Source organism: Beta vulgaris, chromosome 1 (genome assembly GCF_026745355.1).
Source record: "Beta vulgaris subsp. vulgaris cultivar EL10 chromosome 1, EL10.2, whole genome shotgun sequence".
In the NCBI taxonomy this organism is placed as follows: domain Eukaryota; kingdom Viridiplantae; phylum Streptophyta; class Magnoliopsida; order Caryophyllales; family Amaranthaceae; genus Beta; species Beta vulgaris.
This window is the reverse complement of record NC_079202.1, coordinates 45,759,741-45,776,376: the sequence shown is the minus strand read 5'-3', so window position 1 is coordinate 45,776,376 and position 16,636 is coordinate 45,759,741. Positions and strand designations below refer to the sequence as shown.

Here is a 16,636-nt window from a genome sequence, read left to right as displayed (position 1 = left end):
GGTTTTTTGATTTTCAAAGTCATATGATATATGTCCTATATTCAATAAAAAATTAGTTAAACTTATTGGGAACATGATGATTTTGAAAACTGACAACTAAAAAGTGAAAACCACTTTTTCTGGTTTCCTATTTTTGGTTTTTAGTTTTCAAAAATCATCATGTTCCCAATAAATTTGACTAATTTTTTATTCAATATAATTTTTTGTATGACATATCCTCGATGAGTATGGTGTTTATGTATCACATTGGTGTTTATGTATCACATTCTAATATTTTATGCTAACATCAAATTCACAAATCCTGTCCTTCCCCACCACCTGACATACTAGTCTACTAGACCTTGACCTTATTTCGCTTTCCTTACGCCACTCCATCCCTCCCTCCTCTAGCGCCTATAACTCTTAGTATTATATACCATTCTATGTTGGCTCCATGAATTTACCTATAACTCCACAATTAGTATGATATTGTACGATTTGGACCAAACCCGCAAAGATTTGTTTTCGAGCTCCTTTAGAAAGGCCTTAAAAATAGGTGGACTCTTATAAACTAGACCTAGACAACTATTTCTTATCTCTCCGTGGGACTTGGAATATACACCCAACAATCTTCTCCTCAGACAGTAGACCATAACACTCAAGACCTCCCCCTTCAATAATAATAAGTCTAATCACCTTGAACCATCGCCAACTTGCAGAAAGCACCGCCTTATCACCACAATATAATTTTCACACAAGGCACCAAGCACATAGTTTCCATCATGAGGCCGCACAGAAATCTATGCATCATGCTTGCACCCAACATGTTTCTGCTCCATGCTTTCAGGTTGCATGCACGGATGCACCTACTCCAACTTTGTAATTGTATGTCAATGCATAAACTGAATTACCCATCTTTAAACACCATATACACTACCAACAAAGACTTGCACCCACTCCCTTGAGCTACACTGCTCTACATTTGTGTGCTCTTGCAAGACACCAATGCGGTCCACCATTGTGTGAACATTCTTTTTAGCCAAATCATTGGCTCTAATATGTTGAGCCCATGAGTTCCCCTAAATCTCCACCATTAATATGAAATTATCCGCTTTTTGTTAAGCCTGCAAACTTTGTTTTTGAGCTCCTTAACAAAAGGCCTCATACTAATGACATAAGTGGAATCTTATAAATTAAATAATTCTCCTTCTGTCTAATGTGAGACTTGAGATGTACACTCATAACATTGTCTCCTAGTTATGTATCTCCACCACCAACAACATCACCTCCCCCACATATTGGTGGTTTTGGTGGCTTATGCATGTATAGCTTGCTAACTTGCGTATATATATAATTTTTAATTTGAAATGTAAACTTTGACAAACATTAATAATTTTCATAATGTCGATAATGAACCTCGTCTTTTTTTTTTTTTAAATCTTTGAACTGGGTTAATATGCGATTATGTTGGTGTCACCGTGTCATGTATATATGGGATGTTTTATGGTTTAAATAATTTGGTTTATTGATGGGTGATGTTTGTTGGATAATTGGTGATATAATATGAAAACATATGCAGGTTTGCATGTAAGCAGATTTAAGCATATATATACTGATTAATCTTTTGGATTTTTTCATTTTTAAGGACCTTATATATGTTTATTTACCTTGAAGGACCTAAATTCATTGTTCCATTGACTTAACCTCACCATTAGCTCAAGTTAACTTTTCAACCAACAATGATAAAAAAATATGGTTATACATATCCTCTTTGCAAATAAAAAAAGAAAAAGATAATTTCAAAATTTATCAGTTGGAAACATGTATATATGGGCTACAAATTTGCATGAAAAAATTGTAAAAGAAAGTTTATACTTTCTTTTTGGATTAAAAAGTCAACTTGGGTTAATGGTGAGTTAAGTCAACAGAATAGTGGACTTAGGTCCTTAAGGTGAAATTAACATATGAGGTTTTTAAAGGTGAAAATTGTATAATGTTAGTTCCTAGTTGTATGCTTAACTCGAACAAGTTGTGTCTGCCATTTTGACTAGTTTTGCTTTTGCTTTGCAAGCTAGGAAATTATCCTTAGAAATTCAGGCACAAATTCAAGCAATTACTCTTAGGAAACCCCAAAATCGCTATTTAAGTTGGTGATATCTTAGCTTCATAAAGGTTACTATTTGAGGAAGCGACTTATATTCAAGCGAATTGCTACCAACGTTTTTGGCATAGCATAACATTATGATTTGAAAGCAACTTGAAATGAGATTTGATTCTTTTTATCAGTTACCAACATGTAGGATAAAAGAATAATAAAGTTCAGGTTTATACTATATATTCACCAAAATCTAGGATAAATGTTCAATTTACCAATATTGAGGACAAATAATGTTCTATTTACCAATATATTTAGGATAAAAGAACAATAGATGTAAGATACATATAAGTTATATTCAATATATTAAGAGAATCACAAACTCATCAAAAATCCCCCATACTCATGGAAAAATTACATATGTCTAAATCTAAATATCTAAATATAAAAAATAGAATAGTGACGAACTCCAAAAATGAAAATACAAAATTATCGTTAAAGACTTATATATCAAATAGTACTTGTACATTCTTTGAGAAAAAGATATCTTAATATTTTTTTTTTTGTACTTTTAAAAAAAATAATTAATACTTGGATATTCTCAAAGTCATATGAATAGCTTGTCGGTGAAGAGTTACCAACAAAAAGAAAATTGAGCTGCAGAGCTTAATTACATAGTAATCAAATGATGGTGAAGACTTTAAACTGTTTTGCCTTGACTTAATATTTTGAACGCAGGAAAGTTCTACAAGGAAGCTTTACAAATGACAATGTTTTAGTCCAAGTGAAATCGAGTGAGGGGCCCTGTAGTTTAGACGAAAGATTTCTTTCCTAGATTTGGTGGGCCAGCTGCAGCCTGCAATCAGGCAATAAGACAAACCCTCAAATTTCAGCGAGACTACCCTTGTATCAATCAATTTTAACATATCAAATGAAGGTTTTCTTGTTAGGTTAAGGCCTTGGTAAATGGTAACTCAGGTCCAGTAGTATTAAAAAGTGGATTTTTAACCAATCCAAAAAAATATGAAAAACGGGTTGTAAGCCTATTAATGGTCTTATCAGTCATCTGGTCGCAGATATGCAACATGTGATACCAGTGACGAATCTAGGTTTTGAACAACGTGGGTTCAAACTTGTTTAAACATAGAACAAATACTAGTCTTATATGCACGTGAAGCGTGCGACAAATTTTTACTGTTAATACTTATCTGTAAAGGTGTTAAATAATATTTATACATGTTGACTAATAAATTTTTAATGCTACTAATAATTAACGACTCCAAAATCAAGGTCTTTGTAATATAGTTTGGCTTATAAATTATGGGTAATGATATATGTAGCCCTTAGGGCTACATATAAGCATTAAATACATTTCTTTAAATGGAAACAATTTAAGAATTCAAGACACATTTTCATATCAATTGAGGTAATAAATGCTTGATTCAATATTTTATTTCCATTTTAAGCACCTTATACATAGCCCTAAGGGCTATGTATATCATTTTCCATAAATTATTAATGCTATCAATAATTGATTGCTTGAGCAAGTTAATTCGAAGTAAAGGGAAATTAAACCAGATTAATTTCCTATTAATATATTACTACTTGCTGGGAGGGGATTATTTGTGAAAAAGAAAAGCTAGAAAATGGAGGATCAAAAGAAAAATAAAACTAAGAAAAAAACATAAGTTCAATTAATGAAAAAGAAAAGGAGGGAAAAAAAAGAAAGAAAAAAAAGAAGGAAAAAAAAGATACAACAAAGTATTTGCTGGATTCGATCCAGCGACCTTGCATGCAACAACATTATCATTAACGCGAATCACACCGCTGAGCCAACTTCTCATCCTTTACATTACTTTGGTGCTTGTTTGTTATAATTGCGTTTCTTTGTCCTCTAATGTCAGTTTCTTTCGAGGATCCGCGTGGGTTCAGTTGAACCCACTGAACCCACGTTGGATCAGCCACTGTGTGATACAGATGAAGCTCATATGCATCACATGTTGCCCTATGTCCGATGCAAATGATAGGCTTTTGTATTTTTTTTTTTAGCTTTTTTTGCTTATAATAAACGTCAAACATCAAAACCAAAAGAACATATATTAATAATTACGAGCAGAAAATTCAGTAGAGTCTCCTTTGTATTTTGGACAACCCAAAAAATTGTTGGGAAGATTTTCATAAATAACAAAACCTGTTCTAGTTTATCTCAATCAAGCAACCAATATTGCAATCAAGCAACAAACCAAAGTTCAATCAACAAAATATTGTCCAACCTACAAATACATATACTAACTAGCTAGTTTCTTCAACGACGCATACAAAGTGTTCTGCAATTAGTTCTTTGCATTTGCTGATCTCCACTAAGGAAAATGGCTTGGTACTTGGTGGGAAATCCTAGAAATATATTAATTAGTTAATATACTTTAAAAATTCTATAATTATCAAACTTTATTACAAATAACGAATTTACAACATATGTATACCTAAGGAAAATTATTTGAATTATAGTAGTAGCAAACTATGTCAAACGAACTTACGTATTCAGCGGTAAGTTGATAGCTAATGACCTATCTCTCTAGAGAGAATCCAATGTTCCTTGAAGCATGAAACAAAATGTGACTTCCATATAAACACAAGTTCATAAAGATTAAACAAAATAAAGATTCATTTAACTAACATACTTCTCAATACAATGCAGACATAGATGAAACGCATATATTGCATCGCTTGCATTGAACTTGACATATAGTTGCTCACAACATCTGGACGATTGCATATCATGGTTGCTAAAATCATACTTGGACATATGAAACCAATATTAGCTTCTCCATGCTCCTCAGACCATTCTTGTAATTCCCTACACTCCAGAACTATACTTAGGAGAAAAAATAAAAATAAATATCATTGTTAATGCTAATTAGTTGAAAGTTTGAGAAATCTCACATCTTAAATAATTTCAAAATGGATACATTAAGCCATGCTCCTGTGAGAAGCTGAAAAACACTGATCACTCTCATAGTTGAAGGTGGTACCTTTCATAACTTGTACACTAAAAGGCTAATAGGTCGATTGTAGAACCTTGCCCTTGCCCTGAGCAACAACAGTAGCTTCAACATGTCTTGTATTACTGCTGCTCCCTAGGAGATTATGATAAAATTCCAGGAAGCCCTAACTACTTCAGTGGAGGAGTGAGCCCAAGTACCATCATCTTTTTTTATAGTATTGATCCTGTTCTGAAGCCTTCTCATTTTGATACTCTGGTGAAACACCTTGGTATTATCATCTCCCTCTGTAAGCCATCTAATCTTAGCTTTCTGGCTAAGAAAATTTGTGTAATTCACATGTGCTTCTCTGTATCTTGTTCTTGCTTCCTTGTCCTGATCTCTCAGCACCAAACAACTAGGATTACTATGCATAACTTTCTGAGCTTCAATGAGTTGCCGATGAGCCTGAGAGTGGACAATTGAAACATCACCAAACTGAGTGATATTCAGTTGCTTCAGATCTTTCTTCAGCCTTTTAAGCTTAGTGACAACTTTGTAGATTTTGCTACCCTCCACAGATTGCTGCCAATTGTGTTGTACCACTTCTAAGAATTGTGGGGGCATGGCACCACATATTGAAGAACTTAAAGGGTTTCTTCTTGTTTTCATCAGGGAATGATTGAAGAATTAGAAGGCAATGATCATAATCCCCTTCAGGGTATATGATAACTTCAGTCATGGGCCATTCATCAATCCATTCAGCTGTTCCTAGCATTCTGTCAAGTTTATAGAACACTCTAGTTACCCCTTCTTGCTTGTTATTCCATGTATAAAATTGCCCTGAGGATTTCAGCTCAGTTAGTTTACAATGATTCATGCATTCATGCATATCATGAAGCTCTAGAAGTCATTGGTTACCCAATTCCCTCCTTCATATTCATAATGGAATTTAAATCTCCTAAATCCATGGAACATCATGAATATTAAGATTTTTCAAATCCTGCCACATACTGTCTCTTCCTTGTCTTTCATTGAATCCATAACAAAATGGGCATTAAAACTTCTTCCCTCCATTTACTATCTGGATCTCAGTATGAATGATCTGACTGGAACAAAATAAGACATTAACAGTCATTACAGTGGACATCCACCCCAAAATGATTATGCCATTACCATGCCACATGTTGTTAGTGGTAATACACCACCCTAGACAAACAGTAAGGTAAAAGTCTCCCAGTTTAGGAGCTTTAACCTTAGTCTCTAGGAGACTAAACAACTTTAATATTATGAGAAATAATGAAATTCCTCACCTCAAGTTGTTTCTTTTTGCTGTTTAGTCCCCTAACATTCCATGAAAGGATATTATCCATTCATGGTAGGAGGCTCCCCCTCCTCACCATGAATTCCCATTTCATGACTTCCTTCATCAACACCCTTATGATGTAGTGTTTCTTCCCCATCTTGCAGGGCAGCAAAAGCATTCTCTACAACCACCGGAACATGAATGTGCTGAATAGGAATAGATGGCCCTGCCACCTGTTGAAATCCATCTGCTTCTATTACTTGTTTCTTCTTTTTAGGTACCCATTTCTGCCGTGTTTGAACCATTTGTTTCTTCTGCTTGCATTCTAACACATTATGTCCTATACCTTGATAGTGTGAGCATTGTACAGGACGCCATTCATATACCATCCTCTGAGTCATAAAAGTGCCTTTTTTTATTCTCAAACTCTATCTGCTCTGGCAAATCTTGGTTCAAAGTTGCTTCTACCATGATTCTAACATACATCAATCTATCTTTCACTAGTAGAATAAATGCTTATTGCTGCGGTAAAAAAGTGGTCTATTGCGGCGGTTTTGGCTGCGCAACAATTAAGGGGGCAACAATAGGTAATTAATATATTGTTGCGGTTTTAAACCGCAACAATATTTGAACATATTGCTGCGGTTTCTAAGAAAAAACCGCAGCAATATACTCTATTTTACTAATATAGAATAAGCATATTGCAGCGGTTTTGACTAGGAACCGCAACAATATGTCAAGGTGTATTTCAATTTTTTTTTTTTTTTTTTTGCATTTTACCATTAAATTCGATAGATGAACAAAATTCAAAAAAAAAAAATAGCAAAAATTCATACAAACTTAACATTGATTCTAACACAAACAAAAATATAAAGTGACTAACTTATATTACGTCAGAAAAAAAACAGATCTGTAATAATTACAAAAAACGAAAAAAACAGATATAAAATAATAAAAAAAGAAAAAAACAACAAATATGTAACAACAGACCTGAAATAATTACAAAAACGAAAAAAACAGATAAAATTAAAAAAAACAAAAAAACAATAAAATATGTAACAGTTGGAAAACGAAAAAAAATCTGAAAAACAACAAAATGAAAAAAAGAACGAGAAAAGATGAAAAAAAAAAAATTGAAAAGAGTCCGAGTCTTCAATCTTCAAGTCGAGTCTTCGACAAGGAACTCAAAACGCCGACGAAGAACAGCCGACGAAGACGAAAAACGAGACGACGAAGAACTCAGCCGATAAAGAACTCAAGTTTCAGATCTGTTTTCAGATCGAGTCTTCAGATTTGTCGACGAAGACAACCAACGAAGAAATCGAGACGCTGCGGTTAAGACCGGCGACTGAAGAGATGTGACACGATTTCGGTGATGAAGACCGGCGAGAGAGATGAGTGAGTGATGAGTGGCTGGTGGGCCGAGGATGAAGAACGGTCGATGATGAAGATGATGAGATCTGATAGTGGGAAGCACGACGGAGAGACAACCATGGCGGTAGACGTGCGACATCAAACTAGACGACCACCGCGTTCGGATTTTACTGGGCGACGGAGGAGGAGATGCGAGAGAGTGAGGAGAGAGAGAGAAGAGCATGATTTTTTTTACTGATCTGTGAGGAGGAAATAAGAGGGAGAGAAAGGAGATAGGTTTAAAAAGACGGCTGGAGGAATTGTTAAAATTAAGGAGGAATAAAACCCTAATTGGGCTGAGCATTTTATTTTAAAATACCATATTGCTGCGGTTTTTAGTAGGAACCGCAGCAATATGTTCGAAAATTAATAAAAAATTAATATTTTAATATATTGCTGCGGTTTTACTGAAAACCGCAGCAATACATTTGGTCAAAAAGTCAACTTGAGCTTGAAAATTTTCCTGTTTTAATATTTTAATATATTGCTATGGTTTTGCCGAAACCGCAGCAATATCCTTATTTCATATTTTACATTTTTTTTACGTGATATATTGCTGCGTATGGGTAAAACCGCAGAAATACTACCGCAGCAAATAACAATTATTCTACTAGTGCTTATTGCTAGTGGATGGATCGAATTTCAAAGGTTTCCCTTGTTATTTCACTAGGAACACTACAAGAGGCGGGGTGAATTGTAGTGTGGAACTTATTGCCCAAATAATGCGGAATTTAAAATATAAGCAATAAGGAACTGAAAGTGCAAGAGAGATTTTTACGTGGAAACTTCTTGTCTCAATACAAGAAGAAAAACCACGAGCTACTCAGGATTTAAACTTTTCACTATAATAGGAAATCTCCTATGATTCAACCTATTACATACTCAAGTTCCACTCGGAACTCCAACTCTCTCACAATCTCCATTCTAAGTCTTTCAAGAGTTCCCACAACTCTTTACAAAAGGTTTACTCAAACCCTTTACCCCTAGATAGACTTCACCCTAAGTCTACGCATACATAACAAGAACTTACTCAACTTCCTAACTCGAACTTGATACAAGAATTCACTCAAAAGCTTTACCAAGTTCCCATCACAAGAGTTCACTCAAACCCTTTAACCCCAAACTCAAATACAGACGCTTGATAATTTGGTTTAACTCTAATATATAGAAACTGAATAACTGTAAAGGAACATGGCACTCGTAGGAACTGGAAACTCAATGGAACTGACTCAAACAAGGAATAGAAAATATATTTCTTTTGTAACGATATTCCTTAAGCCAAACTTATGGAATGACATAAGTCTAACACTATGGAAAGACACTAGTCAGACACTATGGAATGACACCAGTCAGACAATTTGAAACTCAATTGAACTTGTATATTTATAGCAGTCTTTTGGAATGAACGTGAGATTAATCATGTGTTAGTGGTTAAACCATTATTCCATGATGTTCCTTACACGGAGGAACACGTTCCTCAATCATCCCATTATCTCCATGATCACTGTTAAACGTGGGAGAAAATTAAGTTACTGCTCCTTAATTTTAGCAACCACTTTAAGCATTAATTTGAAAATCTGATTTAATTAAAAACATTTTAATTATTAAATTTGAAATTAAAATCCTTTTACTAAAAATATTATCTTTAAAATATTTTCATAAAAACCGAAAAGAATTTTTATTATCTTTGAAAAATAAAATCTTTTCCTTAAAAAGATTTTCCTTAAAATCAGATTTTTCCTTAAATAAAACGATTACCTATAATCTAGGCATAATTTACTCAACTGACATAAATGAACCGTTGTAATGCTCTGATATGTCTATTTTATATAGAGATTTTACCTCCGTCCCTCATTCATTATTGGTCTTAATTGCGCTCCTCGGAGCCATTTTTACTACTAATGTGCTCCTGGTAGTGTGTTTGTATTTTCAGATTGATCATTGTAGGAATTTGCACGTTTTAGTGCATTTCCTACTCATTTATATCACTACAAGAGATGATGTACTTTCGAGAGCACGAGCATTAAGTTGGAAGAGTTTTGAAGCAAAGCGAATAATAAAAGAAGTAGAAAAATTACTCCAGTCCACTCTTTTGATTATATCTCAAGTTATACAAATCCAAATAGAGTGATTTCAATTGTGTTAGATTCTAAATTTCAAGAGCTTTCCAACGAGTGGTCATTTGCCTAATTCCGACGAATAACGAAGATGTTATGGCGTTTTAAATATTGAGATTTTGTGTATTCTGACGACCGCTCGGCCAGGCGGAATCCGGCCCGGCTGCCTGGGCGCCCTTACTTAGCCAAATTTCATCGTTTGGCGAAGATTTTGATGAGAAGAAAATATTTTTTTGCGGGCCTGACCGGGTGAAATGTCGCCCGACCGGGGGGGGGGGGATATTTTCTACTATACGGTTTATGACCTAACGACCGCCCGACCGGGCGAAATCCGCCCGGGCCGGTCGGGCTAGACGAAATCTGGGCCGTTTGAAGCGCGTGTTGCACCACTTTTGCGAGACATATAAATACTTATTTTCTTAGAGTTAAAAACTACGCCTTTTTATTAGAGCATACATTTTATTACTTTTTAGAGAGCTTTTGAGAATACTCCATTGTTGAACATTGATTACTATGCTTTGATTTCTTCAAGTAAAGACTAAGTTTTCTTAATCTCTTCCTTTCCTTCATTATTAGTATGTCTTTTAATTTGTTTATTATTTGTTTTGTTAATTCAATTATGTGTGAGTTGTCTATTAATCTAGGGTTAAGTTAAACCCTAGCAATGATTAATGCATGAATTCCTCCATTAATCCCAAGTTTATATGATCAATTGTTCTTATTTGATTGAATTGTTCTTATGTTCATTATCATACTAGGGATAGATGATTTTGATTTGACTCCGTATATCTTGTTTTCAATGGGAATTGAATCAAGATGGTTTTGTTGATTCAATCAATGGCATGAATATCTCTATGGGAATAAGTAGATAGGATTGCTAGGAATTTAATTGTGATGCTATGCTTAATGTCTCTTTCTTGCATGATTCCACGGGAGTAGGTTTGATTGTTTGGTTAGAGTAGCCATTGGTACTCGGGAGAGGTCTTTGGTAGTTATAGGTAGGGCTGGCAATGGGTCGGGTTGGGTCAAGATCAGGTTGGGTTGGCGGGTTGGCGGGTTGAGAACTCTTTGACCCAACCTGACCTGTTAACTTAAACAGGTTGAGATTTACAACCCAACCCAACCTTATGATAAACGGGTCAACCTTCAGGTCGACCAGTTTAAATTTTTTTTTTGTGTTTTTTCTAGAAAAAAGTAAGAAAAACAACACAATTTATTTGCAAATAATAGTAGGCATGAAATTAAAATTAAGTCATTACATAACCATATGATAATATTGTTCAAAATCAACCTGACTTTTGTTCAACAACACAAATGTTCATTTAGGTGGAAATCTAAAATCCCTAACCTTTTAAGTAGTGCTAGGGTTTTTACTTTATTATTTTATGGTCCAGCCCAATTTTTTTGGGCTGAAATCTGAACTGAGTTAAGGATTTTTTTAGCTTGGTTTTTCATAAATGCGTTAGGTGGGTCAAAATCAGGTTGGAATTTTCAACCTGATCCAACCCATTTAATTAAACGGGTTGTGTCAGGTCGACCCATTTAATTAAACGGGTTGAAAATTTTGACCCAACCTATTATTAATGGGTTGGGTTCGGGTCGGGTTGGCGGGTTGGGTAATATTTTGCCAGCTCTAGTTATAGGGTGCATTACTCCTCTTGAATCGTTGCTTATGTTTATTGGGATGAAAATTATTCATGTATTGGTCATGCTAGTGGTGATGCTTAATTCTAGATGTTTTAATTAATTGATTATACCTTGTGTGCTTCTAGTAATTGTCATAGTTTAGCTTTAGTCTTAGTTCAACATCCTTTTCATCATTGTTTGTCACTTGTTTAGTTGATTGAGTCAAGATACTAGTGTTTGATACTGTTTGTCCCTGTGGATTCGACCCTGACTTATACATAGTTAGGAGGTTAGTTAGGAAATTACTTTTGTTAGGTGCGCGACACGCCTACCAAATTTTGGCGCCGTTGCCGGGGACTAACGGTATTAGATTAGTTTATCTTTGATTTATTTAGCTAAACTGTTTTTGTTCGATCATTGTCACTCTATTTGCTGTTTGATTCTTTTCTTTCAGTTTTTTGTTGCATGCGCACTCGTAGAAGGGTCACAAGATCTAATTACTCTTGATCGCGAGATCGAGGCTACAACAAGGAGATTAGGAGGTCGAAGAAGAAAACAACAACAAGAATCACCAATGGGAGACGAAGCACCACCAAAGTCTCTACGGGAATATGCTATGCCCGATGAGATCACCACCATTATTACTAGACCAACAACAACTGCTACACATTTCGAGCTCAAGCCACAGTTCATCCAATTCATCTCACAGGACTCATATGCGGGAACACCCAAAGAGAGCCCTACTGATCATTTGGCTAATTTCTTAGAAAAATGCAATACTTTGAAATTAACAAATGTTTCTGATGATTTAATTCGTATTGTCTTTTCCTTTTTCTCTCAGGGACGAAGCAAAGGAATGGTTTAAGAAGAAGAAGTGAGGAAGATTGCCACATGGCCAGAACTGAAAAGGCTTTCTTTACAAGTTCTTCCCTCCTATGAGAACTTCCAAGTTCAGAAATGAGATATCTGGCTTTCAACAACATGAATTGGAGTCTCTTATGAAGCATGGCAGAGATACAAGGCTTTGCAAAGGCAGTGTCCACACCATGGCATTCCTGAGTGGCTACTAATTCAGACATTCTACAATGGTCTGAAGCATGAAGTTCGCAGTTCTATTGATGCCGCATCTGGTGTACTTTCATGGCCAAAACTCCAGAAGCTGCGAAGACATTGTTGGATGATATGGCTGCCAACAATTACTTGAATGATGGAGTTGTCTCGTGGAGCCCTAAAAAGGGAGGTAAGTATGAGGTTGATGCTATTGCTACTTTATCTAACACTGTGAGGTTTTGGCAGCAAGGTTGACAATTGAGTAGCAGATCAATAGCACCTGTTTGTGAGCTTTGTGAAGTGCAAGGTCACTCATTTAATGAGTGTAAATACAATACCATGGGAGCGGTGACTGAGCAAGCTAACGCCCTCCTAAACACAAACACAAGACCACAAAACAACCCATACTCAAACACATATAACCCAGGTTGGAAGAATCATCCAAACTTCTCTTACAAAAATAACCAACCTCAACCTCCACCCACAAAATACACCCAACCACCTGGTTTCCAACAAAGGCCACCATTCAACTACTCCTCATCCTCAACATCCAACCTTGAAACCATCATAGAGAATTTAGCTTCTTCTCAGGCAAAGCAAATTGAATATCAAGCGAAGCAGAATGACTTCTTCAGCAACTCCCTTCAACAAATTCATGCTCATAATAAAATGATGGAAAATCAGATGACCCAACTTGCTCAACAAATCAGTCACCTCTCAAAACCTTCAGGCCAACTTCCAGGACAAACGGAACCAAATCCGAAGGGGTATACCCATGCTATCTCATTGAGAAGTGGTAGAGAATGGCAAGATCCATATAGGAAGATGAATGACCAAAGGAAGAGTGCAAAAGAGTCCAAAAAGCCGAGTGAAGAAGATCAAGGCGAAAAAGTGTTGGAAGAGGAAGCTAAGGAGACTGAGAAAAAGGAACCTATTTGTCATACCTATTGCACCATACAAGCCACCTGTTCCATTCCCTCAAAATTGGCACAAGCAAAGCTAGAGAAGAAGTATGGGAAGTTCCTTGATATTTTGAAGAAGTTGCACATTAACATCCCTTTCTTGGATGCTATCTCAGAGATGCCTTCTTATGCTAAGTTTTTGAAAGACATGCTTTCCAACAAGAGAAAATTGAAGAGAATGTCACTGTTTCACTAACAGTTGAGTGTAGTGCATTTTGCAGAACAAGCTTCCAAAGAAGCTAGGAGATCCAGGCAGTTATTCTATTCCTGTTAAGCTTGGTGATATTGAGATCAAGAATGCCTTATGTGATCTTGGGGCAAGTGTCAGTCTCATGCCCTTGTCAATCTGCAAGAAGCTCAATATGGGTGAACTGAAACCCACAGCATCTCCTTACAACTAGCAGATAGAACAGTCAAGTTCCCCCTTGGCATCCTTGAAGATGTTCCTCTTAGAGTCGGAAAATTTTTAATTCCATGTGATTTTGTTGTTATGGAAATGGAAGAAGATGCAAACGTTCCCATTATTCTTGGGAGACCCTTTTTGGCCACTGCTGAAGCCATAATTGATATGAAAAAGGGAAAAATCACCTTTGAAATAGGTGATGAGAAGATGGAGTACACACTCACAAACTCCAAGGCTTCTCCATCTATGGGAGAAATTGTTGATATAGTGGATGTTCTCAATGAGGATACCCCGGTTAATCTAGCACTCCTTCTTCTATGTCGATTGAGAGATCACTTGCAAAAATCCAACATTCAGTTGCTGAGATTAAGGCAGAGCAGTGCATTATTAAGAAGAACTTGTCATCCATATTCACAATCTTGGAAAACCTCAATACTTGGATGCAGTCACCAGGGTTTCGATCCCTTCGCTCTCCCCTCCTTAGTGAGGATTTGTGAGTACCCTGCCCCTTTCTTTGTGTTACTCTTTACCTTTGTCACATTGCGGACATTGTGACATGCTAGCTTGGGGGAGGGATTTACCACATCATCTGTACATATCATCATTTAGGCATATTTATTTTTATTTTCCTTTTTGCATATAGTTTCATCATTTAGTTGCATTCTAGGTTGCAAGTAGGATCGATCTCTGCTGATAGTACACACTAAGCCTGGTTCTATGCTCGTTTCTATGTGAAGTCAAAGCATGATTTGAATAACTCTGAACTATTTTTGATCTCTCCTTGCTCGTTGTGTTTGAATGGTTTGTGGTAAGACGGTTTGATCCTCCCAAGGGAGACTTGACTATCTTGTTAGCCAAAATCTACCTAGTGAGGTATTTGAGCCTAATGACTAACATTTTTTTAGTCTTTCTTTTCATGTGGATGCTCTTCCTTGTATATTCTCTAGAACTTGCATTGATACTCCTTGAGACCGCATTGACTTGTTTTGCATTGAATATGATTGAGGCATCTGCTATTTCGAGCTACATAACCAAATGCCACCACATTGATTATTTCCTTTTGTCACCCCTCTGAGCCTAGCCTGTTTCTCTTGATTAACTACATCTTTAGCCCTTTACCTTGTCCTACCTAGGGATTGTGAAGCTATGTTGATGAAGTTATATGTGACATTAAGATATTTTGGGTTGTGTGTTTGTTGTATTGAGTTCACTCCTCATAGTTACTTACTTTTAAACTCCTATCGATTTCCTCTTGTAGATGATTTGTTAAATCATTATTGAAAAAAAAAGAAGAGAAAATGAAAAAGAAAGAAAAAAAAAAACCCAAAAGATTGTGATTTATGTCTTTAGTGCGTAAGAAAAGGAAATTGGAGTTGTAATTTGAGGAGTTATGAAGTAGCAATAGAGAAAGAGAAAATGAAGTGAAATTAAAATGTGTGTGTGAGGATTGGTAATTGTTGTCAAGGATGTTTGAAGAAAAAAAAAAGGAGCTTCACTTTCCCCTTTGAGCACCACTTTCCTAGAACTTTCCACACCCATACCTTAAGCCTTCATTACAAGCCATATAAAGTCCTCATGATTCTTTGCATATAACATAATCCTGAAGCGGTGGAGAGCGAGAAGATGTGCAAGCTTATGGTAGGATATAGTCAATGGAATGGAGCTTTGAGCGACTATTTGACCCTTTTATACACATGAGTGTTGTGTGCACGACTAGAGTGAGGGTTTATCATGTATGGTCAAGGCAAGCTTGGGGGAGCAAAGTGGTAGTATTGGTTGTCAAGTCACAACTATGAGACCTAGGATTTAGATTGAATATTTTTGGGTTATTCCCTTCATGGTCTTATTTTCACATTGAAGATTGATTTGAAAACCGTGTTGTGTGTGTTTGAAGAGTTTTTTTTTTTATCTTACTTTCCCTATGTTTCATGTTGGAATGCTTGTGGACAAGCATTAGTTTAGCTTGGGGGAGTTTGATATGTCTATTTTATATAGAGATTTTACCTCCGTTCCTCATTCATTATTGGTCTTAATTGCGCTCTTCGGAGCCATTTTTACTACTAATGTGCTCCTTGTAGTGTGTTTGTATTTTCAGATTGATCATTGTAGGAATTTGCACTTTTAGTGCATTTCCTACTCATTTATATCACTACAAGAGATGATGTACTTTCGAGAGCACGAGCATTAGTTGGAAGAGTTTTGAAGCAAAGCGAATAATAAAAGAAGTAGAAAATACTCCAGTCCACTCTTTTGATTATATCTCAAGGTATACAAATCCAAATAGAGTGATCTTAATTGTGTTAGATTCTACATTTCAAGAGCTTTCCAACGAGTGGTCATTTGCCTAATTCCGACGAATAACGAAGAAGTTATGGCGTTTTAAAGATTGAGATTTTGTGTAGTCTGACGACCGCCCGGCCGGGCGGAATCCGCCCCGGCTGCCCGGGCACCCTTACTTAGCCAAATTTCATCGTTTGGAGAAGATTTTGATGAGAAGAAAATATTTTGTTGCGGTCCCGACCGGGAGGAATCTCGCCCGACCGGGGTGGGGGGGGCTATATTCTACTCTACGGTTTATGACCTGACGACCGCCCAACCGGGCGAAATCCGCCCGGGCCGATCGGGCTAGACGAAATCTGGGCCGTTTGAAGCGCGTGTTGCGCCACTTTTGCGAGACATATAAATACTTATTTTCTTAGAGTTA

General features: G+C 36.3%; 2 protein-coding genes and 1 non-coding gene across 3 annotated transcripts; 1 reads left to right on the top strand and 2 right to left on the bottom strand.

Moving 5' to 3' along the window:
* Nucleotides 1-6,420: 6,420 nt before the first annotated feature.
* Nucleotides 6,421-6,750, bottom strand: LOC104893979 (uncharacterized). The gene has a single exon (XM_010680127.2). The coding sequence runs from the start codon at nucleotides 6,748-6,750 to the stop codon at nucleotides 6,421-6,423; it is 330 nt and encodes a 109-aa protein (XP_010678429.1).
* A 5,714-nt stretch (nucleotides 6,751-12,464) lies between these two features.
* Nucleotides 12,465-12,570, bottom strand: LOC125494585 (small nucleolar RNA R71). Its single transcript, XR_007270824.2, has one exon. It is a non-coding gene; the product is annotated as a small nucleolar RNA R71 (small nucleolar RNA).
* An 87-nt stretch (nucleotides 12,571-12,657) lies between these two features.
* LOC104893987 (uncharacterized) lies at nucleotides 12,658-13,930 on the top strand. The gene is made up of 3 exons (XM_057392181.1): nucleotides 12,658-12,757; nucleotides 12,869-13,659; nucleotides 13,751-13,930. The coding sequence occupies exons 1-3, from the start codon at nucleotides 12,658-12,660 to the stop codon at nucleotides 13,928-13,930; spliced, it is 1,071 nt and encodes a 356-aa protein (XP_057248164.1).
* Nucleotides 13,931-16,636: the final 2,706 nt, after the last annotated feature.